General features: G+C 35.8%; 6 protein-coding genes across 8 annotated transcripts in view; all 6 read left to right on the top strand.

Moving 5' to 3' along the window:
* The window catches only part of LOC104738513 (PLASMODESMATA CALLOSE-BINDING PROTEIN 1), a 3,011-nt gene extending 1,646 nt beyond the window's left edge, over window positions 1–1,365 (top strand). Inside the window, exons 3-4 of one of the 2 annotated variants that reach the window (XM_010458687.2) lie at window positions 134–167; window positions 854–1,365. In XM_010458687.2, coding sequence (XP_010456989.1) covers window positions 134–167; window positions 854–1,139 — 320 coding nt within the window. In that variant the 3' untranslated portion in view covers window positions 1,140–1,365. The remainder of the gene's footprint in view (window positions 1–133; window positions 168–853) is intronic. The other variant, XM_010458681.2, reaches the window with a different exon arrangement.
* On the top strand, window positions 6,951–10,503 carry LOC104738505. The gene is made up of 8 exons (XM_010458672.2): window positions 6,951–7,088; window positions 8,289–8,374; window positions 8,476–8,945; window positions 9,088–9,211; window positions 9,480–9,710; window positions 9,785–9,909; window positions 9,981–10,126; window positions 10,289–10,503. The coding sequence occupies exons 1-8, from the start codon at window positions 7,086–7,088 to the stop codon at window positions 10,358–10,360; spliced, it is 1,257 nt and encodes a 418-aa protein (XP_010456974.1). The 5' UTR covers window positions 6,951–7,085; the 3' UTR covers window positions 10,361–10,503.
* LOC104738497 lies at window positions 14,064–14,709 on the top strand (the record flags this gene model as incomplete). Its single annotated transcript, XM_019231404.1, has 2 exons — window positions 14,064–14,394; window positions 14,505–14,709. Coding segments are annotated over 2 exons (381 nt in total), but the record flags the coding sequence as incomplete, so codon positions are not given.
* Window positions 15,509–19,084, top strand: LOC104738482. Of its 2 annotated transcripts, none has more exons than XM_010458651.2 (6): window positions 15,509–15,609; window positions 16,056–16,949; window positions 17,054–17,177; window positions 17,527–17,754; window positions 17,857–17,981; window positions 18,083–19,084. In XM_010458651.2, the coding sequence occupies exons 2-6, from the start codon at window positions 16,088–16,090 to the stop codon at window positions 18,826–18,828; spliced, it is 2,085 nt and encodes a 694-aa protein (XP_010456953.1). In that variant the 5' UTR covers window positions 15,509–15,609; window positions 16,056–16,087; the 3' UTR covers window positions 18,829–19,084. The 2 variants fall into 2 exon arrangements, with proteins under 2 accessions (XP_010456953.1, XP_010456960.1); XM_010458658.2 differs by having other exon boundaries at window positions 15,509–15,613.
* On the top strand, window positions 19,494–23,121 carry LOC104756804 (histone deacetylase 18-like). The gene is made up of 9 exons (XM_019231398.1): window positions 19,494–19,690; window positions 20,067–20,268; window positions 20,372–20,518; window positions 20,638–20,750; window positions 20,848–21,059; window positions 21,140–21,204; window positions 21,335–21,505; window positions 21,673–22,044; window positions 22,129–23,121. The coding sequence occupies exons 1-9, from the start codon at window positions 19,494–19,496 to the stop codon at window positions 23,017–23,019; spliced, it is 2,370 nt and encodes a 789-aa protein (XP_019086943.1). The 3' UTR covers window positions 23,020–23,121.
* On the top strand, window positions 23,438–27,365 carry LOC104738465 (histone deacetylase 5). The gene is made up of 13 exons (XM_010458638.2): window positions 23,438–23,640; window positions 23,963–24,164; window positions 24,278–24,424; window positions 24,531–24,643; window positions 24,735–24,946; window positions 25,028–25,092; window positions 25,251–25,421; window positions 25,572–25,655; window positions 25,878–26,087; window positions 26,177–26,370; window positions 26,471–26,600; window positions 26,685–26,749; window positions 26,871–27,365. The coding sequence occupies exons 1-13, from the start codon at window positions 23,438–23,440 to the stop codon at window positions 27,034–27,036; spliced, it is 1,962 nt and encodes a 653-aa protein (XP_010456940.1). The 3' UTR covers window positions 27,037–27,365.

Genomic DNA, 27,453 nt, shown 5'->3' with positions numbered 1-27,453 from the left:
TGTCACTATTGGTATTGAAGATTCTGAGACAAAATGGATACGCCAAATACATAATAAAGACTCTATTTATAGCTTCAAGTTTGTGGATAAAAATCAAATATCTTAACATTGTTCTGCGTTTTTGTTTTCACAGGTTATACAGGATGTAGCTTCCCTACTAGTGCCAGGTATGCTTCTGATTCAAATGGCCTTATCAAGAAACTGAAAAAAACAAAACGTTTTGCATTTTTTTTTTGGACCAAAACCAAGAATTTTGATCAACTTTTATTCTATATTTGTGGCAAAGAGAAAAAGTAGATTAAAGTTTTGATTTGGGTCCCAATTTACAACTTTTTTGTTTTTGTTTGCTTTTGTTTTGAAAGAGATAGCATCATTCACATCAGTTTAATATAGAAAACAGCATCATTAATATTACTTATATAGACTAAAGGAAACAGAATAAGTAATGTAATATTGACTCTATTGTGAACAGTCCGAATACTTCTTCTTTGTTTAAGACCCTTTTAACTGGAAGTGTTCAACATGAGCCTAAAAGTACGCAATTTCCTTTATTTCTTTAATCAAACTTTTGATCATATCTATAATCAAATCAAATGCTTTATTGGAATTACAGTTTAAACGCATGATCATGTTTTCTACTGATATGGCCGTATACTCAATGGTACTCTAAACCTTTAGAGTCTTTATAACCCATCAAAGACTCTTGAGTTGTTAGAACTGAGACTTTCTTTTTGTTAGCGTTTCTGAGTATATAATATGAATCTGCTTTAAAGAGCAATATCTTTGGTCATGTTTTGAACTTCATAAGTAGTTGTCTATTGTCTGATATACTCTTATTATGTTCTTCTTCCAGCGGCTCTGGTGGCTCTAGTAGTGGCAGCACCAGCATGTCACCTGGCACATCCAGTCCAAAAAGTAGCTCAACCACCACCACACTTCCTGGAAGTGGTACCAACAGTCCTTATTCAGGGACCTCAACCAATGGAGGTTTTGGAGGCAATAGCACAGGAATCAACACAGGGACAGGGATAAACCCGGATTACACGACAGAAAACAGCGCGTTCTCTCTCAAGAACTCAAGCAAATCGTTCATCTGCCTTCTCTTCTTGATCGCTTCAAGTGTTGCTGTTCTTTCTTGATGCTCTAAGGATGTGTATGTTCTCTGGTTTTGTGGGTGCACTTTAGTTATCGTTTCAAGGACATGGGTCTAGTTTAGTGGTAATCTCTGTCTCTGTGTTATGGGTCTATGTTATGTTTTTGTTGTAAGAAGATTTCAGCTCTTGCTTTTTTACCCGTACCTCTTGACGGTTGTGGTAGATTTGATGCAAGTGAAAAAATTTATATATATGATCTTATCTCCGCTCATATATAATATAATTTTATTAAATTGAAATGAATTAATTTTTGGTCTGAAAAAAACACCAATTTGCTTACTAACCATCATCTATACTATTAAAAGGGAAACATTTTTAATAAGTAGACATAGATTAAGAGATTATTACATGAAATGCAATTTAAAACAGAATAGGGATAAATATAACTCAGAGCCAAACATATACAATTAATAGAAGAACTGTATAAGGTAAACATGTATCCAAACAGACCTGTAATTAGTAGCACAAAAAGGGAAACACGTAAACAACATTTACGACATACAAAAATAATTAGCATTCAAACAAGTAAACAACAATAATTAGCATTCAAAATTTCTAAAATTTGAATCTTAACAGTTACGAATTTAAATATCAACCATATTTGAATTGTTTAGGATATGAGTCATTAGGATCAAATTCAAAATCTTTATAAATATATATCTACTTACCAAATGTGCACACAATATTAATTACTATCACCTAAATTATAGACATTTTCAATTCAAAAAATCCTAAATATAGGAACAAAAATAACAATTTTGTTATGAAAATATATAGTATCAATTGCATTTATCCTATTAATGGAACCACTGACCTCCACTATAAATATAACCATCGTTAGAATGGCTACCAACGATGGCAGATCCGAATCATGATGTCAATCTTTTTCAAACCAGTGGGGATATATTGAAGGTCGTTTTATCAGATAAAATAATGAAAAAAACATCAATTATAAACAATGGTTTGAATTTATAAAGTATTTAGTATGCATACTTCTTTTTGAAGTTTTTCTTAATATGAAACAAATTTATGTTGAATTCTACTTTTTTACAGAGTTCAAAAATTCATGTTTAACTCAAAAAAATATATGTGAGGCGTTTTTGTTCTATTTTGAACTACTCTTTTAAGGTTTTTATGCTTTTAGTATTCTAATATTTTACATCATTGTTGACAAAATCCTAACCGTTTAACAACAAGATGTGTTGTTTATTTTTATGAAATTATATCTTAAGACTATCATAACTATGAAAAATAGTAATATCTTTAATTAAGATTTGAAAATTTAAATTGATATTTTCATTTTATATATTATTACTGATACATGAAGATACCAATATAGATACCTGGAGGTACTTCCTACCAAAAAAAATACGTGAAAATGCCAATATATAAATGATTTTAATATCTTTTTGTCACGCATGATTTTAATATTTTTTTGTCACACATGATTATAATATATTTATGATATATATATATATATATATGTTTGCAGGCGGTAAAAAGAACAAATGTTGTTACTACATATGGTGTCAAGGAGAAAAAACATGTAAGGTGAAACGTGAAGGAGTATTGACAAATGACTTTAATTTTCAAGAATATAATTCTGAAGTGATTGATTCTACTTAATATAATTGTATAGTAGATTTGTGTAACCATCCACACATAGCATAGGTATATATGTGTGGTATAAAAAATCAAAAATGTTTATTAATATATTTTACAAAATTATTTTTAAATTGTAAATTCACTTTTTGTTTATTTTTCATTTAATTTGTGTTATTTAAATTGCGGCAATCAAACAGAACATATTTTAGAGTATTGGTTAAAATTGCATATCCAAACTTATACGAAACCAATAACCAACAATAAAATTTTGGAAATATAATTATCAATTTTAAATAACATAAAGAAATCAATTTTAATTCGATTGCATAAATATAGAACTAAACATACCAAGTCTTTTTTTGGAGCAAAAAGAACTATCTTACCAACTAAAACGAAAAAACCTATCATACCAACATAATTACCATAACTGTGTTAGTGCATAAGGATAAGTTTTGTTAGTAAATACTAATGAATAAATATCAAAATTAAAGGGGAATAGTTTCACTTCTTTTCACACATGAATATATAAAAGTTTTAGTATATCAAAACATAAAATAATATCTTATCAAATCTCTTAAGACATATTTTATAGATAATTTTTTAAATTGAAATACATGTTACCCACGGGTTTTGCAAATTCAACACGGCAAATACAAAACATTGCTCATGTGGTTTTTGGGTGACAAGTAAAAAAATAGCAAAACTATTACAAAGTAAGTCTATCAGTGTAGGTTTGTCACGCTATACAATTTAGGTTATCAAGTTTATGAATTTTAATCATTATGGCAGATTTTATCTAATTTGATAGATAATTTTGAGAAATATAAAGAAAATTTGTATAATGTCCACTAATTTGTAAAAGTTAAATATCCAAACAAAAAGTACATGAAGTATGAATATCACATCCAAATCTTCTACCTATTTCTTTATATGTTAGACTAAAATATACAATCTCAAATGGATAAAGTATTTTTAAAATTACAGTTATGAAATAGAATAAACATGGCATATATGAGTCGTGACGGTTTTTCTGTCCAGATATAAACATTTTAAATTCGTACAACTTTTTTAATTGTAGTTGTTTATACTTTTCGTCTAAAAAAACAAAACATATATAATCATTCTTTTCGTCTAAAAAATAATAACATATCAAATGTTATATTGATAAGAGTTTAGATTATAAATGTTACTAATATCCCGCACATACGTAAATATTGCAAACCGGATAATAATCTTAATTTTTGAAATCAACCCCGCACGTACGTGCGGGTCCGAATCTAGTAGTACTTTAAATCCAACGTCATAAATTACGTGTATTCGACTAATGGTGCTTTAACATCGTTCATTCGTTCTAATGTCATTTTTTCTTGAGATTCGAAAGTAAAAACGTAGAGATCTCAATCCATGGGTGTGCCATACACTAACAAAAAAATTGTATCTAGCATCAGACATCAGTTAATATAGCATCATAAAACCATAACACTAAACTAGAATAACTATTAGCGGCATTATATATTGGTGCGTTTGCTGACTTGTTTTGAGCCAATCAAAAGTAAAACTGTAAAAAGTGGTACTAATTACTACTAGTATTATTAGTACAAGATTATTATGAGTTTACAACAGTTAAGCCATCCATGTACTATTATAGACTAAACGTTTTCAACATCAATAATAAAATGATGCTACCATAATTTCGATCAGAGAATCAATATACATTTGAGGTCTGTTGGATATATGTTCAACTGTAAAATAAATTCGATGCTTTTTAATCGTAAAACTTGAAATGTTATAAATTTAAAAGTAGTCACTAGACCTAACACAAAGCACTGGTTATGGTCAGTTGGTCACTATTGTAACTTTGGTTCCCCTTGCGTTTCGTCGTTAGAGCATCATTAGTGGAGTACCTCTCCTAAGTTACTCTCAAATTAATTAATCATATAATTAATATTAATTTAAGTAAAGCAACCCTAAGAGTATTTTTGCAAAATCATTCCTTTACTAGAGAACCCAAAGAAGGTTGCTCAATTTTTTAAATAATAATTTTTTAATTTGTATTTAGTAATTATCAAACTTTAATAATCTAAAATGACAAAACAACTATTAAACTTTTTATATTACATAAAACTTTGGAATCTTAAACATATTTTACAAACTTTGGAATATTAAACATATTATACAAAATTCAAAATAGTTCACATATTTTACAATAAGAGTTGAAAAGAATTGAAACCTAAATGTTTGTCAACATTTGATCTACTAGTTTGTCTCTATGACTTGAGAAGACAAAAAGGATATCTTGAATATATTAGCATGCTGAAGGGTTATATGAGCAACCATATCAACACCCACCCTAACCGCACAAACTGGACATACCTGCACAAACTGATCTAAGTTGTCATTTAGAATCCAAACAAAGTCTCCAGAAATAGATTCAATAGACACAGCTGATTCAACTATTCTCCCTTGTGAATCAGATTAAAAAAATCCTAATCTTCTCAGTTGCCTTTAGTCAAACCCTCCAAGAAACAACAGAGGAACCAATACTGCTCAGTCTAAGCTTTTGAGAATAATGTGATGAACCAACACTGCTCAGTCTAAGCTTTTGAGAATAATGTGATGAACCAGAAAGGGCAAGCAAAGTAGCATCACAGGAGTGATTAAAATGCTACAAAGACTGCAACTTTTTGAATATTATTTCATCCAAGTTCTCAGAAATCAAGCAAAGCCAGAAACCAACCAACAACAATCAACAAGCTTTGAAATTTCCATGTCATAATCAAACCATGCTTCATCAACCAAATACAAAAGCCCCTATCCTTTCATTTTATCAAGTATCAATCAAATGACGAAACCTTCCAACAAAAAATCGATTATTTCCCATAAACTTTCTCAAACCTTGAAACAAAAATCAAGGATTCTAAATCGGTACAAAAGAACACAAAGTCTATCATCTAACTACCTTGTCCTTCACCCATCAATTTGTTAGCCAATAGAAGATCAGATAATAATCATAATAATCGTTTAGAACAGAGGAAGAAAATAAAAAATCAAACGAAACGGGAAAGACAGATACAGTTATACAAAGACCACGATTCTGAAACCTCGCCGTCCGCTTTAGACCCCCGGAAACCTCCGCCTTCGTTGTTCCACCAATCTGAAACCTCCGCCGTCGTTTGTCTTCAGAACCGAAGCGTCATCATCTTAGGGTTACACCGTTTGTTCTTCGCCATCGCCTCTGCTTGCCATCATCCTCCATATTTAGCCGGAAAATTCATCAGATTCGGTCTGAATCGATGGAATTTCCCGGAATTCGCAAGAATCGCCACCCAAATCGCCTTTCACCCGACAGAGAAAAGAGAGAGAGATTCGGAAAGAAAAAAAAATGGAAACAAAAATAATTAAGTTTTATATTTCTCTTAGAACCAATAAAAAAACGCCACGTTGCGTTTCTCGGGGTGTTGCTTCAGTTACTATCAGAAGTAACGATACTCACTAAACTGGACTCGAAAATGGATTTAATATTCTGTTTTTGGGGTCCAACAAGAGAGTACCCCTAAGAGTATTCACCACTAATGATGGTCTTATGCATCAGTCTGTATATTCCGTAGATATGCGCACCAGTATGTTCTTTGTCACCATCCCAACTCTGTTAAAAAAGTGATTTGGTTTTTTTTACTTTTTGGTCAACTATGTGATGATGTGGTGTTAAGAGATATACTTGTATCTTTGTTTATTTATTTTTTTGCTGTCTGTAATATGAGAAGAACTATTTTCACTGATGTAATATTTTTAAGTGTCTATGACTCATACAACACATATCTATATTATAATTTTTTACTGTGCAACCAATATATTTAATTTTTTGAAGCTGTCAATCACAAATGAAAAGACATTTTGGTAAATAAATTCAAAAGTTGTAACCTATGGAGGTAGCCAAAATAGTGATTTAAGTTGAGAGGTAGTAAAGACTGACGAAGACATTCGTCCATAGGAGTGCAGAATAGGCTATGATGGGTTGACGACAAAAAAAGAGAAGAGAATAGGTTAGGGGTTATTATGAAGATTTTAAGAAATTGAGGGTCTTTTTAAAAATGAAGTTAGAGAATGGACAGATATTGCAATTTTCGTTTTTTAAAACATTTCTTCTTCCGTGTGATGACTCTTTATCACTCTCTCTCTCTCTCTCTTGCTGGTCCCTCAAGCTCCCACCTCTCCCCACATTTCTTCTCCATTCTCTCTCTAAACCCATTTCTTTCCACCAAAAATCGAAACTTTCCGGTGAGTTTTTAACATTAGAGCTTCGTAAGACTCAAAGCATAGCGTAGTATGGTATGTAGCAGCACCGTCTCTGTTTTTTATTTTTTTTATCCATCGTCTGCTCCGTCTTCGTTCTTGATTTTTTTTTTCATTACCATTGTTGCTCCTTTAGTTCCGTAATTCACAAGCAAGGGTGTTATAGATCTTTATCTGGGGATTTTCTGAAAGTTTGGTTCTTCACTGGACCAACTGATTTTTCTGGTGTATCTACATTTTGCTATCACGCGTTTGGCAACTGTACTAAAATGGGTTTTGGGGGATGTGTAGGGTTTTTAATCTAGGGTTTCCTTTTTTGGGAAATCTTTTGCTGAATATGGAATGTAAATGAGAATCCTTGGCTTTCGGAGGTTACTTGTCTTCGATTTTGCTTTTGTTAAAGGTTGCTAATTTTTTTCCTCAACGGGGAGATTAGTGTTGTAAGATGTTCCTTTTGAAATGAGTTCTGGCTTGGTCAAGTATAATCATAACCTGAGTTGCAATATGTTAACTGTACTGTGTTGATCAATGATTTTTTCCTTTTTTGATTCCCCTGTGTATTGATTTTTTTTTGTTCTGAGTGAGCTTTCCTTTCTTGTTTGAAATACTCAGATTTGATTTCCTGTGCGTGTATATATAAGTTAAGATTTTGTTTTTTGACATGTGTTATAGCTGGATCGAATCTCTTTGATGAGTTGCAAAATCATATTGGCGTTACTCTTAAATAAAAAAGATTTCCTTTTTGAGTCTCTTGTTTGAAATACTCGAATCAGTCTTGTACATGCTTATACATCACATTTGGCCACTGATCCGAGCAACTTGCTTATCTTTGATGAGTTGCAAAATCATCTTTGCTTTACACTCTTTATCAATGATTTTCTTATTGGTCGAAGCATTATATTATATCTCCTTTAAACGACGAACAGTGCACCTACTTTAGAAGTGTTGAGGGATCAAGAGTTAGTCCTAAACGGTAGTTAGTTAACAAAGAACAATAGGGTTGGAAAAATGTCTGCATACCCATATCGTTATGCCTTTTATATGGCTCCTGATCTCTGTCTTTAGGTTGTATGTATGTATCATTTGTATGGCTTTACTAGTTACTACACTTTTCTATTGCTTTTCAAAAATTCCATGTTTGAGTATGTGGGATCCCTTGAGTAACTAAATATTTTGGTTTGCTTCCCAAGCTGGTATTTACTTGCTGATGATTCTCTTTTACTGCAACTATTGTAGAAGTCAATTTGTGAAACATGTGGACATCGAGGATGGAAGGAGTTACTTGTAACTTGCTCGCAATGCCGTATAGCCTGTGAACACCGGTGAGAAGTAATATCATATCTTATAAGTTTGCTTATGTAGTCAAATGAATATTTTGATTGTCTGTCACTAATTCCCTTTCAATTTTATCTCTGTTTTCCAGTTATTGCATGCGGGGAAATTCATTTGAGACCTCAATACATTTTGTCTGTGGTGATTGTTCGATGAGACCTGTTCAAAACAAACCTACTTCAGGTTCTATCAAAGCAGTACCTAGAAGTATTAGGAATAAAGTGCGGGTGGAATCCTCAAATCCAGTTCCCAAATGGAAGAAAATTCCTGAATCATCAAAGATGAAGTTGATTTCACCAGACGAAGTCAGAAAACTTTCATGTGGAGGCAATAAATCAGTTTTTAAAGTACCAAGACCAGTTTCAGCTCGTTCTGCAATGGGCTTAGCAAAAGAAACTGCTTGGTTTCCAAGAGCTAGGAGGTTTAATTCTTCAGTGGCGGCTCACAAAACCAATTCAACCCTCCGTCCACCTAAAAAGGTTGAGCCTCTTAGTCCGCGTACTCCACAGATCCGTCCAGGATTCATAAGACAATCTTCTAAGGCACAAGCAGTAGTAGAAGGTGGTGTCTTTTGCTTCTTCTCTTTATGGCTTTTCTTAATTATCTATGTCCTTTTTAAAAGGCCTAATATTCCACACTTCTTTTACTCGGAAGACTAAAACACATATCTTAGCTGATTTTAAAACTTTTTTGGCTTTTCAAGGATTAAAATCGAAAGTTGGTGATGGAGCTAAATATCACGGTTCCAACGAGATATGCCGATCAATCTTATCAGATAAATTGTTGCAATTACTTCCATATCGTCCAGCTTTGCAGCCCACTTGGAAGTAAGTTACTGATCACTCCAAACAATATGTCCTCTTGTGCTACTAAATATGTTTTATGCTACAATCAGATCTCTTACTAATTTCACAATTTCCATGGGATATATATGCACATTACCCTTTTCTTTCACTCATTGTGCTTAGCCTTATCTGCATTCTTAAAAAGGAAATCTCTTTAGTTTCTTTAGCATGAGGCTGTGTTACATTGCTTAAAAGCCTGAAACTGAAGATGTGCATGTTTTATAATTTTCTCTTTCTGCCACTATACCAGGGGACGCATTATGGACTCTGGTACACCATCTGAATTTAATGGCGAGTTCTTAGCTCAACCGGCATCTAAAGTCCGTCCAAAGGCCTACAGACTGTCAAAGGGGATTCCTGTCGTACTCAATGTCAAATTGGTTCCTATAGGCAATCTTCTGAGTGGTTTGTTTGTGAACAGAAACCCTGGGCTTTCAGATGTCGATATGTACATTTTTCCATATGACAAGAACACAAAAAGGTACAAATGGCTCTTTTTCTACAAAGGGCAAGCTTCATGTTCATTAGTTATCACAAAACATACTATTCTTGCAGGTTTACCGAGGAACGTGATTATCTCTTTGAGGCCATGAGGACTCGCAATGCCATGATCAAAATTAACGTCAATGGCACACCACTGTTGATATTCTCTTCAAAACTACTGGACAAGTCCTCCCAGGGTAAGCCTAATGTATTCTTGCAGATTTGTCACTGACTTCAAGAATGAATAAAACCCGTTTTGTGTTTGCAGCTATCATCAAGATGCAGAAGAAAACAAATAACTTTCTTTGGGGAATTTTTCTCCTGACAAAGAAGTCTTTAGCACTTCTTCCAGGAACTTCCAGTCAAACTGCTCAACGTTTTGATGATGGAGATGTGGTTGACAATGACTCTGAAGTAGGTTATTTCCTTCTTTTGCTTAATCTAAGACCCTTCCAGTTAGTAGATTCAGTTTGGTTATAGAGCTTCATCATCATAGCTTTAATAGTAAGTCTCCAAGTGAGATTGTTCTCGTCTCTGATGTTATGTATTTTTTTTCATTGCCTCTGGTGGAATCAGCCTTTATTCAGACATACCAACCACCGGAGTTCTGGGAAGCAATTGCAACGTCATTACAAGGAGAGGGATTGATTCAATGCGAGTGTCGAGTGGCTTAAAGAAATTGTTATATAGATTAATCTCTGCTTGTGTGTCTATTGTGGTGTAAGAAGCAAAGATTTCAGCTCTTGACTCATGTGTTACCTTTTTTTTTTACCTCCTGCAAGTATAAATAAAGAAGGTTATATTTGTTAATATTTTTCCATTGACGGTAAATGGTAAACTTTATTCATAGACAGAGTTATTCCCAAACTTATTCTATAAACAAAAGCATGAAATTTGACTATTTAAACAAAAAAGATACACATATAAATACGGATTTTCATTTTCCATGTATATCTGTAATTTGATTAATCAATACTACCACAGATTCTGCTGCGAACTTGTAATTTGAACTTGGCTTTCGTATATAAATAAAGCAAGATTCAAGTTTGGGTTTCAAGCACAAAAGAGGAAAACAAAAACTGTTTCTTCTAACTCAAGAAAACGATAAAAACCTGGTTTCAGTCAACGCCATTGAAGAAACCCCTTTGATCGATAACAATGGACGCCGTCGAAAGTGGATATGAGGCTGGATCAGAAGCTTCACAAACTTCTTCAGGGTCAGAGATAAGCCTTACCGAGGTAAAACGCTAAACCCAAATTGCATTTTCTATTCGATACGTAGCAAGATTCAGAGAATGCCGTTTCCTAATTCGTAATCTTTAATTTTGCTACGTATAGAGAAAGAAGCCTTGTGAGATTTGCGGTAGTAATGCCGACGACGATCAGATAATGACATGTTTCATCTGCAAAGACACACGAGAGCATACGTAAAGATCAATTCCATTTTTCTTTTTCTCAAAATATTCAAAGGGTTAATTACATTTAACACGAATCTTAGTTTCCATGAATTTTTTGGTTTTTTATGTGTATGTTTCAGTTATTGCTCGAGGGTGATGAAACATCATGTTCCTAGGATGTGGATATGTGATGAGTGTTTTACCTCAGGTCGCGTAGTTGGTACATATTTAAGAAGTGATCGAGTTGTGCCTATTCGTCGTCGTATTGCTCAAATTGCTACATCATCAAGAACTAGTTATCAAGTTGTTGATAGCGAAGTTGTTCATGATCACAACATGACTACATGCGAATCTGGTAATCAAGCTCCACAGGCACATGCCAGTCCAGTGGGTAATGAAGGGTCTTCTTCTCATGTGCCCATGGATACATCTCCATTCAAAATACCAGACTTGAATCTGCCCTCTGATTTCGGTTCTGAGATCTAAATGCTTGCTTATTCAGAGAGGTTTGTGTAGCTTGACCGATGACATGAGAGACATCTATGGATTTAGGGTTTTTTAAAAAAGCTTTTCTTTTTCTTCTTGGGTCATAAGTCATTTTGATTCCGGCTAGCTACTTTGATTGATCGTTGTCATTTTGACTCTTGTTGTGTACATTCTTGTTTGAGTCATGTCTGGCTACTTTGATGAAGCTATGACAACTCCTTTTTGCTGTTACCAAAAAAAAATGATATGTGATATGCTTTGGATAAAGTTTATATATATGTAGGGATATGTGATGCTTTATTTGAATTTTGTCTCACAAGTAGGCCATTTTAGGAAACTTTTGATTTCTTCTTTAAAGATTAAAAGTTTCAATCTTTTTTGCAACAATCTTTTTTAACAAATGTTTTACATACATTAATTATCAATACTTGTTTTTTTTTTTTGTTTATTGACAGCCAATATTTCAAATTAAGAGTAAGAAGACACATAAGTATATTAGAAAACTGTGGTAAAATTACATATCTATATATATAAAGTTGACTTTTCTTTCTTCTCCTTCCTCCACCTTATCACTTTTTATTTTAAATTTTAACAAATTAATCCATATCATCAAAGTAACAAAAAATCTAAAGTTAATGCATCAATTAATTCACTCATTTTTGTAATATTTTTTTTATTAATTAAAAACAATAATGTACAATAATTTAAATTAAAATATAAACCAAAAACAAAATGAAAAAAAAACATACAACCAAAAAAATTATCAAAAAAATATGAATAGAGATTACATAAATATAAAATTAGATATATCATAACATATAATAATTGTGTACATATTTGTAATAAAAGACTAAAAATAGGAGAAAAATAAAGTTATCATATATTTAATGAAACAACAATTACTTTCAAGAGTTAAAATTATTAGGATACAAAAATAAGAGTTTCTTTAAAAAAACAAACAAAAATTTTAAAAAAATTTAAAAATTGAGAGGTTATCCAATTCTTGGTGTTAAATTATAAATTCATGTTATCAATTAAAAGTCGGTGTATATTCTTAATTTCAATTATAATATAATATAATTAATAATAACATATATATGTATTTAATACTTGATACTATGTTTGTTATTGTTAAATTATAAATCCATGTTACTAATTAAGACCAGACAGATTTGGTGCATATTATTATTTAGAATTCTAAATAATATAAATAATTAAAATAGTATGAGTGATCTATGTTATTTATCGTTTTCAAAATTGAAAAAGGTGAAATTTGTTAAACAAAGGTATATCCAAATTAAAAAAGAAATATTAATCAAGTGTTCAAGAATTAAGATAATATATATATATATATATATATATATATATTTAAGAGAAATGTATAAGATTACTTGAAATAAAATATATTAAAGAAAACTTATTATCAATATCACACACATAAAAAGAATAGTGAAAATACTGAAAAAAATTAGAGAAAGCTATCTTTAAAAAAAATTATAATAGTAGGTAGATTTTTCTTTTATGCTGAGGAGGAAACAAAATGATCCAGTAAACTATAGTAAACACAAAAAATCCACCCTGAAGCCGGATAAAATAAGTGGTTTGGAAAATGTCAATTCTTTAGATATAAAGATCAAAACATTAATTATTTGCTAAAAAATCTTATTGTATAAATAATCGTGAAATTTATACCCAATATATAAATACTACGATTTGAAATATACTTTTGGTATATATCATATTAAAAAAATAATAATAATAAAACAATAATTCAAGATTGGGGTTGGGGGAGAATCAAGAAAAGGTTTGTTAAACCCAAATTCGTCGTCGCTCGCTCGCTCTTGAGAAAAAAAACTGACTCTTCGATTTCAAGAAAACCAAGAAAGATCGAAACTTTGGGTTTCAAAAGACCCTTTTGGATTTTTTTTTAATTTTCTTTTGACTGATTGATTTGATAACAATGGTGATGGACAAAAGTGGTTACGAGTCTGGATCAAAAGATTCGCCATTTACTTCAGATATTATTAACCTTTCCGATTCCGCGGTAAAATTGCTTCTTCGTTTTCCGATTTTCTTGTTCTGGGTTTTCGATTTTTTATGAAAAGCAATTGCATTTATACTTGCCCTGTAATCAAGAATCGATTTTTTTTTGCATCCTTTTTAGGGTTTCTTGATTTCTGAGTCTTTCTTTCTTTCTTTGTGTTAAATTGTAAAGATTTAGCAAGATTTCGACTTGTCTTATCACTGATCTTTAACTTTCTACATATGTATGTATAGAAGAAGAAGAAGCCTTGCGAAGTATGCGGAAGTGTTGCTGATGAGCTTTTGATAATGACATGCTCTCAGTGCAGAGACACAAGAGAGCATACGTAATATTGACTCATTTTTCTTGTTACTGTTTTAACCACCTACTCACTCAATGTTCTTGAATATAATATTTTTCTTTGTTTTGTGTGTGTGTTTTAAGTTACTGCGCCAGGGTGCTGTTACATCATGTTCCTCGTATTTGGCTTTGTGAAGAGTGCCGTAAAGAAGCTGCTCAGTTATCAAGAACGGTTCAAGTTGCTGTGGTTAACAAAGTTTCTATTGATCAAACTGTTCCATTGTCAAGAACCAAGCAACTAATTGTGGATAACCAAGTTCCTATTGATCGTCAAACTGCTCCATCATCATTAAGAACAACTAATCAAGTTGTGGATAGCAAAGATTGGATTGAAGCTGCTCCGTCATCAAGAACTAATCAAGTTGTGCCTGTTATTCATCAGCACACTACAGAAGAATCAATTCCACGCTCACTAGGTGATGAAACCAATCTTTTCCGCTTCAACTAATCTTCAGTTTCTCTCCCTCCCTTTGATGAAATATTGAAGAAGATTTGATAATGTGTCTTGATTGATCAATATGTCCAGTGCTCAAGCCCATGGGAAAGGTTTCCACTCAAGCAACCACAATACGTTGATCTCTCCACTGTATCAAAATCTGACGACTAAACGCTGCATTTCAAAAAGATTTCTGTTCTTAAGAGTCATCTTGATTTAGATGTTTTAAAAAGGCAATTAGCTTTACTCTTTTTTCCTTGTGTCACAAGTCATTTTGCTAGCTATTTTATTGTCATTTGGGATCAAGTCATATACTATATGACTAATGAATGTACATAACTAAATTCTTCTTCCTACTCAATCAAGCTAGGAGTAAAAGAAGGTACTAATCACTTTTTACCCCATGTACTGTAATTAAAAATTTCGTTTATATGTATATGCTACCATACAAAGTCGTACGAACGCATATGTATCTGCAATGAAGGACCACCCATAACCATTTATGAAAAAAGAGGCCATGGAACACGAAGTTTCCTAGAAATATGATAAGAGATGCTTTGATGACAATATATGGACTCATAATCGAGGTTGCCAAATATAGGAAACCTTTCTTATAGCTTTTCAGGACTAGCCAGGCAGGACCCGTTTACTAAACGTACATTTATGTTTTTTTCTTTGTGTTGTTAATAAGTTGATTACTATATACATTTCAAATTTACATGTTTATACGATAAAAAAATGTCACATACCCAAATCCAAGATTCATTAATTTCAGTTGTTTAATACGCCATTAAAAAAAAAACCATGTTAAAGGTATGAATTTTCCCAAAAGTTAAATGCACCAAAACATTACTATAGAAGCTCAAACATATAAATCGGATTCCACTCGACTCCTTTACTAGCACATGGGTTTTTTTTGCAAATTTTAGAAAAATTGGCATTTTCTTTTATAGCTAAAGAATACGAGGGCTCTTTTTAGTTAAAAGTAAAAAAGATAATAGGGGTGAAATCCGTAAATATCAAATTCTCAGAGAGCGAAAAAGATAATTGTCGTCTTCCTCATTCCCCTCTCTTCCCCACACCTTCGGCTCCACTCTCTCTCTCTCTCTCTCTCTCTTACTTTCTCTCTCCACAGTGTGTATGTGTTTCTTCCCCTTTTCAACGACAAAAACTCACCGGCGGTTTCGATTTCTCTGTAAGTAAGTTGAATCGTTTCGGTATCTAAAAACTCACATTCTGATTTTTTTTTCCTCTCATCTCCCCTGTGTTCGTCTTGTATTCTCTCAGGTTTACTGATCATTTTTTTTTTCTCAGTTTCTCGCTTTATATTTCGTACTACGCAAGCAAAAAAAAAGTTGTCTTTGATGATTTCTCTGAAAATCTTCGCTCTTCGGCTAACTGATTCTCTGTTTCCGCTTTATCTGCTCTGTTCCTTGTCACGCGTTCCGTACTTTTTCACCCGCTTAATGGGTTTTGTTAGGATTTTGTAATCTAGGGTTTCGATTTATAGAACCTCTCTACTGTACACACGATTCCTTATAGAGTCAGTTGGTTAGTTACCTGAATCAGTTTGTGAGAAGAGACATCTTCGGTTGGCTGATTTTTTGATTAAAGTTTCTTTTTTTGTTTTGTTTTGTTTAGGTTAAAGGTTGAGAATTTCTCATCAATTCAGAATGAGTCCTGGTCAGTTGCCATCAGATTCGATCAAAGTAGTTCCTGGTAGGAGTAAGCTGAGGGTTGAATCTTCAAATCCAGTTCCCAGAGGGAATCCAATATCTAGACCTTCAAAAGTTAAGTTGATTTCACCTGTGGAAGCTATAAAACTTTCATCTGGAAGCAATGTAATGCCGGTTTCTCCTGTTAAGCGTGCTCGTGCGACTTATCAAGTACCAAACTCTGTCCCAGTTCGTCGAACTACTCAAACACCAACAAGACCTGTCCTCGCTCGACCAACTTCTGAAGCACCAAGACATGTACCGGGTCGTCCACCTCCTGAAGCACCAAGACCTGTTCCGGCTCAATCAACTCCTAAAACACCAATACATGTCCCGTCTCGTCCAATTTCTGAAGCACCAAGACATGTCCAGGCTCGTCCAACTTCTGAAGCACCAAGACATGTACCGGGTCGTTCACCTCCTGAAGCACCAAGACCTGTTCCGGCTCAATCAACTCCTGAAGCACCAAGACCTGTCCCGGCTCAACCAACTCCTAAAGCACCAAGACATGTCCCGTCTAGTCCAATTTCTGAAGCACCAAGACATGTCCAGGCTCGTCCAACTCCTGAAGCACCAAGACATGTCCCCGCTCGTCCAACTCGTGAAGCACCAAGACGAGTCTTGGATTTTCCTGCAGAAGGTTTCAGAAGAGAAATTGTTTGCGGTCTTCGAGCTCTGAGTCTGACTACTGTACCAGCGAGACAAAAAACCACTCCAAGGCTCCTTCAATCAAAGACGATTGAGCCTCCTAGTCCACGTGCTTTGCAGATTCGTTCAATAATCAAGCAACAAGCTACTAATGCTACACAAGTTGTAGAAGGTGATATCTTTTGCTTCTCTTTCCTTTCGGAAAGCCAAAGAATCCTAAACGTGTTTGCATTGGATGGCTAAAAAACATGTCTTGCTTTTTCTTGGTTTCTCTAGGGACAATTGTGGAAGTTGGTGATAAAGCTAAAGATTATGGTTTCAAAGAGATACGTCAATCAGTCTCTAATGAAGAACTATCGGAGCTACTTCTGTTTCTACCAGCTCAGCACCCTACTTGGAAGTGAGTTACTTGACACTTAATATTATTTTTTGAACCAGACATGTGTTTTGTTAGAAACGTCAACTAGACCACTCTATGTTGCTAGATTATTGCCATTACGCATACTACTTAAACTATTTCACATTATGCATATGCTAATTGGTTGAAACTTAAGATTTGCAAATGCGGAAACTTGCTGCGTTTTCTAGAGCATGACCATATTAAGACTCGTGATGTCGTATTGCACTTGTATTGTGACCTAATTTATTTCCTTTATAGACTAGGATCTTAAGACCTTTACAAGTTACTAGCTCAACAGTTCCTCTTTGCTTGTGTTAAAGTGAACTCTTCCTTTTAACAATTGTACCAGCGGACGCATTATGGATTCTGCCACACCGTCTGAGTTTGACTGCGAGTTTTTGGCTAAACCGGCATCCAATATCACGAGGAAGGCACTTAGACTTTCTAAGGCGATTCCTGCATTACTCAAGGTCGACTTGCTTCCTACATGCCACATTCTTGTTGATCTGTTTGGCAGAATCCCAACGCTATTGAATGTCGAAGTGTACCTTTTCCCAGATGAGAAGAAAACAGAGAGGTACTCAAAAGCCCTTTTTTATGAAGGACAAACTTCTTCTTCTTGTTGAATCGCTGTTATCAGAAAACTTATTTAATCAGGGTATGTACACTCATTCTTCAGGTTTAAAGAGGAATATACTCATCTGTTTGAGGCAATAGCAACTCGCAATGCCATGATTAAAGTTGGTATAAACGGCACTGAGTTGTTGATATTCTCCTCGACGCTATTGGACAAGACCTCCCAGTGTATGCCTATTGTATTACTACAGATGTTTTTTTTTGTCCTGAATAACTTACACTTTGTGGTTGCCAGAAAGAAAAAAAGAACTTCCATTTTCTGTTTGCAGTTCTCATCAATACGCAGAAGAAAACAGAATACTTCCTTTGGGGCTTTTTTCTCCAGATCAAAAACTCAATATCAGTTTTTCCCGGAACTGCTTCTCAAATTGATAAAGAGTCTGATGATGGGGATGTTGTTGACATGGATATAGACACTGACTGCCTTACCACGAGTGTGGTTCTGAAGCTTATTGCAGAATCACAAAACACTCACTCAAGATCACCGGAGAAGTTGAGCAAACAAGCAAGTTTACCTCCTGGTTTTGAGAAGATATGGGCACCACCCTTGGCGAAACTTAATATACAAGGAACTTTAAACACTCTGACTGATCAAACCGTGTCCTCTGGAATAGTGCGTAACCAATCAGGGAAGTGGTTGTTTGGATACATTAGGTGCCATAAGAGCATCTCTGAAGTTGCAGCTGGGCTTTTGGCTATATACCATGGCCTCAAATTTCTATGGGACAGCGGTTTCCGAAGAATCCAATTGGAGACAACAAGCTTTGAGATCATCAATGCTCTAACAACAAAACCGTACTTTTCTCCTAAAAGTAGAACGATTCTGGGATCGTGCAAGGACATGATCTTGAGAGAATGGGAGTGTGGCATTTACCAAATCTCCAAAGAAGAGAACTCGTGTGCAGAATGGCTAGCCAGCAGATCAGAAGAACAGCATCAAGGATTAGTTTTCTTCGAATACCCTCCTCGAGGCCTTGTGGATCTTCTGGAGAAAGACCAGCTTGCAGCTAGATAAGCTGCTTCAGCTTTGAGGTACAGTCACAGTGAATAGCTTAGAGGTACATAGCTTGATTTAGTAGTTTGACCTTTTGAGAATACATGAAGATTTTGAGTGTCAGTGAGAAGTCGTAGTCGTAAGTACAGTTTGGAGTTCCATTGTAAAGAGCACAAGTACACAAACGTTTTCGTGAAGTGAAGAATCAAAATAACTGTAGAGTTTCACACTCCAGATTCAGTGTTGCGCCTTCTCTTCAGCTTTAGTTTAGGTAGTGTTCAAGTACAAATTGCACATTTAACATCCCTCAATATACTTTTGTCCACGGTAACCCAATTTTTACTCTTACAAAGTAAAAGATTATTATGATTAACCGTTTGCAGAAAAATGGGTTTAGATATCTACGACGGTTCACCAATTCTAAAATGGTTTCTGCGGTTCAACCGGACATTGGTTCTAGTAGAATATGACGTGTCAGAGTTTGATTGGTTAAGTTGCTAGGTTTCCCACTTTCCCTCCAAAGAAGCTCTTAAATGAAGAAAACTAAAAATAAAATAAAATAAAAGATATTTCAAAACACAAAATAATAATAGTATAATAAGCTCCTTGTTGATCCCTTCAGCTTCTCTCACTGCTCTTCAAAAGAGTAAGACTGTCACATCACATCTCCCATAGAGATGACAATTATGGCCGGCGAATCTGCCGGCAAGAACTGCGGAGACTGCGACGGTAAAATCGCCGGGAAAAGCCAGCGAAAAGTGGGTCTTGTTTACGACGAGACGATGTGCAAACACGACACACCAGACGGTGAGGTTCACGTAGAGTGTCCCGACCGCATCAGAGTTATCTGGGAAAAGCTTCAGCTTTCCGGAGTCACTCAAAGGTTCATACTTTTCCTCTTCTCCTGTGATTTTGTTTGTCTTGTTGGAGTTTTAAGCCCTAGTAAATGCAGAAACTTAGCCAAATTTGATTTTCTAAATCTGAATTTTGTTCTATATATAATGTTTCTATTCTCTTGTACTTGAGATTCTTTCATAATAATATTTTTCTTTTACTTAAGGGTTGTTGGCGGTTTTGGGTTTGACTTATGTGAAGAAAGTTTCTACTCCTTTCTTTTTTGTTTTCACTCATAAAGTCTATCAATTAGAGTCGGAAGGTGGAATCTAGTCTCTTGGGAGTGTATCCATCAAGATCTGTTCTTGGATTTTGCTGATTTTTTGCATTCTCTGTACGGACAATGTTGGTGTCTCCTTTTGCAGATGTATGGTTCTTGGTGGTACCAAAGCGGAAGATAAGCATCTCAAATTGGTTCACACAAAGAAGCATGTTAACTTGGTGAAGAATATTAGCACAAAACAGAAAGATTCTCGTAGAGACAAGATTGCTTCACAGTTGGATTCGATATATCTGAGTAAAGGTTCATCTGAAGCCGCATATCTTGCAGTTGGATCTGTTGTAGAGGTATATACTAGATGCATATGAGTTGTCTCTTTTACAAAAGCAGATTCAAAACTGTTAGGATGATTCCGATTGACGATTGATGTTTTCTTGCAATATGAAACAGGTGGCGGAGAAAGTTGCAAAAGGAGAGTTAGATTCTGGTTTTGCTATTGTCAGGCCCCCAGGACACCATGCTGAGGCAGATGAAGCCAGGGGTTTTTGTTTATTCAACAATGTTGCCGTTGCTGCTAGTTATTTACTAAACCAAAGAGTAACGACATCTATTGACTTTTGAGATGCTTTTAGTATCTTTTACTTGCTCTCAATATTATATGGTCACATTCCTTTGGTGTGTTTGTTCTTATGTTCTTGTGCTTTTATTGAATGCAGCCGGATCTAGGTATCAAGAAAATTCTGATTGTTGATTGGGATATCCATCACGGAAATGGTACACAGAAGATGTTCTGGAAAGATCCCCGCGTACTAGTATTCTCTGTTCATAGGTATGTATCTGCAGCCTCTGTCTACTTTTCTTTCCAAGCTCACATGATCTTTCTTGAGGTTGAGGTTTAAAGTGACTGGAAATGCATTTTTGGCTAGGCATGACCATGGAAGTTTTTATCCATCGGGTGATGATGGGGATTATAACATGGTTGGGGAAGGTCCAGGTGAAGGGTTTAACGTAAACGTTCCATGGGAACAAGGTGGATGTGGAGATGCAGATTATCTTGCGGCATGGGACCATATCTTGATTCCTGTGGCGAAGGAATTTAATCCCGAATTTATTTTGGTTTCAGCTGGATTTGATGCAGGTATGTATGGTCAAAGCATTTATTTCAAGGCTATGCCACTGTATAGTAGGCGTGTAACCTTTTCAACTTCCTCTTAACAGCTATCGGTGATCCGCTCGGGGGTTGTTGTGTTACACCATATGGATATTCAGTTATGTTGAAGAAGGTTGGTGTTTAAGTGAACTCCCTCTTTTCTCCATTTTTTGTATTTGTGTTCCACCGCTGGAAATAACAAAGCTACATAATCTACACTTGGATTTGACCTCGTAAAATTTGTTCCACCAATGTTCTTTCAGCTGATGGAGTTTGCACAAGGAAAGATAGTGCTGGCGTTAGAGGGAGGGTACAATCTTGAGTCAATGGCAAAGTCTTCACTCGCATGTGTCCAAGTTCTGCTTAAAGAAAAACCAACTCAATGTTCTTCTGGAGCATTCCCATTAGAATCTACATGGCGTGTTATAAAAGCGGTATGGCTCTATATCATCCTGTTTTCTAACTTTCTCATTAGGCAATTTGAAACAATCTTTGTATGAATTGGCTACGATTCTCTTTTAAGCTCAGTTTTCTGTCACAAAATATTGTGTAGCGCCTATGTTACTAGTTGACAAAGCTCATCTGTTTCTTGTGGGTTTAGGTACGCAAGCGATTATGTGCATATTGGCCTTCACTTGCAGATAAATTATCGTCGAAGCTGATTAATCAGAAAACCCGTACTCCAGTTGGGAACCTTTCTTCTTGTCTACCATCATCTACAGTTAGTGGCGCTAGGACAGAAGGTCCTAACCTGACCGTGCGTCCCTCCTTAGAGTCCAGTTATCTTTTGCCCCACTCACATCTTTCTGTCGCCAAAAAAAGAAAGGCTCCCGCTTCTGGTTCGACCTCAAGCTATCGGTTCTCAGAGATGGAGGATGTTATGGTAGAGAAGGTTCTTCCGTCTTTTCACGAAGAGCTGAAGGGTATGGAGTTCGATGATCGCATCGCTTTCGGCAAAGAAAGTTCCTTAAAGGTAACTCAAGTTTCAGTCTTCCTGATCTCCCTCACCTTGTTGTTTTCTCTTCCTGGGGTTAATTTTCTTTGCACTTCCTCTCAGGCAATCTTGATGTTTGAACACATTGCTCAAGAGAATAGGGAGTTGAGGTACAAATGTTCTGCTGCTTCTGAGGCGTTGATGGCGTCTAATGAGAATTTAAAGAACCTCAATGCAGAAAGAAACTCAGCTGACGCTCTCCATCGTCGTGAAGTGGAAGAGTTGAAGTCTCTATTGGCTGCTCGAGATGGAGAACTGGAGGCAAGTAGAAAAGAGTTAAAGGCCAAAAAGAAGGAGCTAGAAACAAAAGAGAAAGCTCGGCTAATGTTGGTTCGGATTCGGGAGGATGAACTTTGTGGTCTTCGTGCTAAAATAGAAAGTTTGGTGCAGGAGCGAGATGAGGCAGTAGTAAAAGCTGAACGTCTAGATAAGGAACTCCAAGATGATAGGTTAAGAAACCGAGTTGGGAATGGATCTCACGAGTCCAATGAAGACATGGACTCGGACAAGTTCGAACCCATGTCTCAGGAGTTCAATGAAGACACGGACTCGGAAGATGTCGAAAGCCTTGAGGACTTCAAGAAAACCTGGGAACGTATTAAAGAGAACTGGATAACAAGCATTAAAAACTTAAAGCAAGCGGGGGTTCTTGCCACCATCGCATCAGGTATCACCAATCAGTACCAAGTGTATCGTCGATGGGAGAGGCAGGGTAATCTACTAGGTTGGGAGCTTGAGGTCGCTGCAGAAAAATACCACAAGCTTCGCGCGTTGCTTGGTAAGGTCGGGCAGAGCAACGTTTACCCTTCTGTAGAAGTGTATGAGAAGAGCTGGAACGATGTTCTTGCTAGCCATCGCCCACCTGTGGTGACTCGTGAGGACGCCTCTTCCCAAACAGTCACAGTAAGCAGTAAGCGTAGGAACCGGAAAAGGGTCCGGCGCAACGACTCATAATAAAACACTAAGCATCATGAAAAAACACATATCTCGATTTAGTAACAACAGTGGAGTTTCATTGTAACCACGAGACCTTTTTTGTGATTGTAACGAGAGATCTAGAAGAACAACGGTAACGGAGAAAGTCAAAACAATATCAATTTAAGGTTTGGTTCAATTGGTCAATCAAGTCCGGTTTGGTTCTTCTAGAAAAAAATGTGACGTGTCAGATGTTTATTGGTTTAGATACTAATTAAGTTTCCCTATTCCCTCCAAAGGATCTCCAAAAAACTCAAAACCCCCAAAAAAAAAAAAAACATTAAAAAAAGAAAAAAAATATATAAATAAAATACTTCGAAGCTTTTCAGAGTGACCATTGACCTTCTTCTCCCTCTGATCGTCGTCGGAACGATAAAGACTGTCACATCTCCCTGATATGGCCATGGCCGGAGAATCTTCCGGCATAAACTACGGAGATTGTGACGGTAAAGTCGTCGGGAAAGTGGAGCGAAAGGTGGGTCTTATTTACGACGAGACGATGTGCAAACACGACACACCTGACGGCGAGGATCACCCTGAGTGTCCCGATCGCATCAGAGTTATATGGGAGATGCTTCAGCTCGCCGGAGTTTCTCAAAGGTTCATCCTTTTTTCGATCTCTCTCTCTCTCTTCTCGTGCCGGCTCTGTTGTTTGTTTGATTAATAAAGCCCTAGAAAAAAAAAATGCTCAAATTTAGTCAAATTGGGTAATTTCTGATCCCAATCTGTTATTTCTTGTTTGGTAATGACATTTAACTATCTAAATTTGAATATTGTCAAATCGTTCGTATGCTGCTGAATTTATTTCTATAGAGTAATCTGGCAGCTCATTAGTTAACAAGGTGGGATTTAGTCTTTCGGGTGTGTGTATCCAATTTCAACTATCCATCACAATTTTTGTTTTTTTTTTTCCCTTTTGCAGATGTGTGGTTCTTGGTAGTATCAAAGCAGAAGATAAGCATCTCCAATTGGTTCACACAAAGGACCATGTCAATTTAGTTAAGACTCTTAGCACGAAACAGAAAGATTATCGGAGAAACAAGATTGCTTCACAGTTGAATTCGATTTATCTCAACGGAAGTTCATCTGAAGCCGCATATCTTGCTGCTGGATCTGTTGTTAAGGTAACAAACAACAGTAGCTGCATATACAGATGACTTGTTACTATCTTTTTGGAAGATTGAAAACAACTGCTAGATATTTTGATATGTAACAGTGTTTTCTTGCAACTTAACAGGTGGCAGAGAAAGTTGCAGAAGGAGAGTTAGATTCTGGCTTTGCTATTGTCAGGCCCCCTGGACACCATGCTGAGACAGATGAAGCCATGGGTTTTTGTTTATTCAATAACGTTGCTGTTGCTGCTAGTTATTTGCTAAACGAAAGAGTAAAGACTTCTATTGACTTTTGAGATGTCGTTGTATTTTCTTACTTACATTCAAATTCTTTTGGTGTGCCTGTTACCAAGTTCTTTTGGATTTTCTTGAATGCAGCCGGATCTAGGTGTCAAGAAAATTCTGATTGTTGATTGGGATGTCCATCACGGAAATGGTACACAGAAGATGTTCTGGAAAGATCCTCGTGTACTATTTTTCTCTGTTCATAGGTATGTAATTGTGACCTTCGTCTACTCTTCTTTTGACGCTGCTTGTCATTATTTATACTTGGGAAAGTAACTGGAACGCATTTGTGATTAGGCATGAGTATGGAAGTTTCTATCCAGCAGGGGATGATGGAGATTATGACATGGTTGGGGAAGGTCCAGGTGAAGGGTTTAACATAAACGTTCCATGGGATCAAGGACGATGTGGAGATGCAGATTATCTTGCCGCATGGGACCATATCTTGATTCCTGTGGCGAGGGAATTTAACCCTGATATCATATTGCTCTCAGCTGGATTTGATGCAGGTACATATGGTAAAAGTAGTTTCTTATTCAAGGCTTTGTTACGTTCAGAATTGTGTAACCTTTTCAAACTCCTCTTAACAGCTATTGGTGATCCCCTCGGAGGTTGTCGCGTGACACCATATGGATATTCAGTTATGTTGAAGAAGGTTGGTTTTGTAGTGAACTCCCTCTTTTTTTAATTGTTTGTATTTGCGTTTTACGGGTCTCCAGCACTGAAACTAATACTTCTTGGTTTAGCTGGTTGTTTATTCCTGAGCTACGTACTTGGATTTGATATCATTTTGTTTCACCAATGTTCTCTCAGCTGATGGAGTTTGCACATGGAAAGATTGTGATGGCATTAGAGGGAGGGTACAATCTTGCCTCAATAGCAAAGTCTTCACTTGCATGTGTCCAAGTTTTGCTTGAAGACAAAGAAGTTCAAGCTTCTTCTGAAGTATACCCATTCGAGTCTACATGGCGTGTCATACAAGCGGTATCCCTCTATATCATCTTATCTTCTTACTTTCTCATTTCATAATCTGAAATAACTTTAGTTCTCTTTCCAGCTATTTTTTCAGTCATATATATTCTATAGTGCCGACGTTTCTTGTTGACAAAAATCATCTGTTTCTTGTGGGTTTAGGTACGCAAAAGGCTATGCGCATATTGGCCTTCACTTGCAGATGAATTATCGTGGAATCTGGTTAATCAGAAAACTCCTACTCCAGTTGGGCACCCTTCTTTCTGTCAACTATTTTCATTTTCATTGTTCATCAAAGACCGTTTCCTTGCCAGATCGCATTTCGAAAAACCTCTCTTCTTTATCGCTTAGCAACCACTTCTTAACTTCTTTGCCTCTTTACTAATTTTCCTCTGCTTAATCGTCTTTTTAGAGACAGTTTCTGTATTTCTTTCTTATCACAGACTTTCGTTTGTTTGTTCATTATAGATTATCCTTATCTCAAGCTCCGACTCTGAAACTGAAGACGACGCCCAAGGACTCCTGGATCAGATGTCGAAACTCAGCATTGAAAACCACCAAGTAGAAACTGCATGTACATCTTGGAGAGCTGATCTTGCAAAGGTTGACGTTTGGTATGCTTCTTTTGGATCCAACATGTGGAAACCGAGGTTTCTTTGCTATATTCAAGGGGGACAGGTAAGTAACCCTGTTTTGTTTTGTTTTGGGGTCGAGTCTGAGCTTTGGTCTTAATCGACACATATATTGCTGTCTCTTTTTATTTTCAGGTCGAAGGAATGAAAAAGGCATGTGTTGGTTCAATGGATAAAAGTCCACCAAAGGAAATAGTGTGGGAAACATTTCCACATAGATTGTTCTTTGGCCGTGAATCTTCACCTAGCTGGGGTGTAGGCGGAGTTGGTTTCGCCAATCCCCTTGCTAATCACAATGATCAAATTCACATGTGTTTGTACAGAATCACGTTAAGTTTTACCACTCTTCATCTCAGTTTCTACTTTCCATATGTAATTCATTTGGTGAACTTTTCTACTTATTGACTGTGTTTTTTTTGTTTTGAACAGGCTTGAGCAGTTCAACGACGTTCTGTGTCAAGAAAATGGTTTGAATGTAGATACTGATTTGCCAGTCTTTGATCTAGCTGCTCTGCAGTTAGCAGAGAACAAAGGAGCCATAATACCTGAAGCTGTTTCGGTTAGTCAGATGATAAATGTTGATTGATACACTAATAGAAACATGTAATAATGACACATTCACACTTATACACATTGTTTACAGAATAGTTGGTATGGATCTGTTGTCTGCTTGGGAAAAGAATGCGACATTCCTATACTTACAATGACGTAAGTTTTCATTATTCTTTTACCTTTTGCTGCTGAGAAAACCGAGTTAAACTGCGAGACGAATAATCTCGACTAACTTCATTTTTTTCCTGCGGTTTCTCAATAACTTTTTTGTTTGCAGTTGCACTCTTTCTGTGTTTGAGAAGTTCAAATCCGGTGAGATCCCTCTAAAACCTCCTGCAAAAGCCTATGCCAACACTTTTATAAGGGGCCTTGTGGAAGGAGGAAGATTCTCTGAAGAAGAAGCTGAGGCTTACATTGACAAAGCTGCGTCTACACCTCTCTGATGTATTATTTATACCCAGAAACCACTGACGATGTGGAGCCTAAGGTTTCTGAGTTATTCATTTAGGATTATAAACCCCACAGGTTAAGAAATATTGTGAGACTTTATGAGTAAGTCTTCTGAAAGAAAGATTGTGTCCTCTCGTGGCTTTGAGTTTGCTCCCTAAGCAAACTCCTGTATGTATACTGTATTTTAGTTATCTTCGGTTTTAGGCTTTATCTTGAAGGTCTAGTTTATGTGGGTTGTTTTGTGTAGATCATTAAACCCTGTATGGTTTGTATTAAATGCCGGTTTAGAATGCAAATCAATATTATGAATTCGGCTTACGTATGTGATGTATAGTTAGTTTGTTTAGAATGCAAATATTTGTGGTATTCGTGCCAAAATAAAGAGTTTGCTGCGGGAGCGAGATGAGGCG

This window comes from Camelina sativa, chromosome 2 (assembly GCF_000633955.1).
Source record: "Camelina sativa cultivar DH55 chromosome 2, Cs, whole genome shotgun sequence".
Lineage (NCBI taxonomy): Eukaryota > Viridiplantae > Streptophyta > Magnoliopsida > Brassicales > Brassicaceae > Camelina > Camelina sativa.
This window is presented reverse-complemented; position numbering and strand designations above follow the sequence as displayed.

Excerpts from the sequence above, each read along its gene's own strand:
- LOC104738505 (XM_010458672.2), top strand. Across the intron at positions 8,946-9,087 it reads GGCACAAGCAGTAGTAGAAG|GATTAAAATCGAAAGTTGGT; the intron begins GTGGTGTCTTTT and ends TGGCTTTTCAAG. Across the intron at positions 10,127-10,288 it reads TGGTTGACAATGACTCTGAA|CCTTTATTCAGACATACCAA; the intron begins GTAGGTTATTTC and ends TGGTGGAATCAG.
- LOC104738482 (XM_010458651.2), top strand. The coding sequence starts at position 16,088 with ATGAGTCCTGGTCAGTTGCCATCAGATTCGATCAAAGTAGTTCCTGGT. Across the intron at positions 17,178-17,526 it reads GCTCAGCACCCTACTTGGAA|CGGACGCATTATGGATTCTG; the intron begins GTGAGTTACTTG and ends CAATTGTACCAG. Across the intron at positions 17,755-17,856 it reads GATGAGAAGAAAACAGAGAG|GTTTAAAGAGGAATATACTC; the intron begins GTACTCAAAAGC and ends CTCATTCTTCAG.
- LOC104756804 (XM_019231398.1), top strand. The coding sequence starts at position 19,494 with ATGGCCGGCGAATCTGCCGGCAAGAACTGCGGAGACTGCGACGGTAAA. Across the intron at positions 20,519-20,637 it reads GTTATTTACTAAACCAAAGA|CCGGATCTAGGTATCAAGAA; the intron begins GTAACGACATCT and ends TATTGAATGCAG. Across the intron at positions 21,205-21,334 it reads ATTCAGTTATGTTGAAGAAG|CTGATGGAGTTTGCACAAGG; the intron begins GTTGGTGTTTAA and ends ATGTTCTTTCAG.
- LOC104738465 (XM_010458638.2), top strand. The coding sequence starts at position 23,438 with ATGGCCATGGCCGGAGAATCTTCCGGCATAAACTACGGAGATTGTGAC. Across the intron at positions 24,947-25,027 it reads CTCAGCTGGATTTGATGCAG|CTATTGGTGATCCCCTCGGA; the intron begins GTACATATGGTA and ends TCCTCTTAACAG. Across the intron at positions 26,371-26,470 it reads ATGTGTTTGTACAGAATCAC|GCTTGAGCAGTTCAACGACG; the intron begins GTTAAGTTTTAC and ends TGTTTTGAACAG.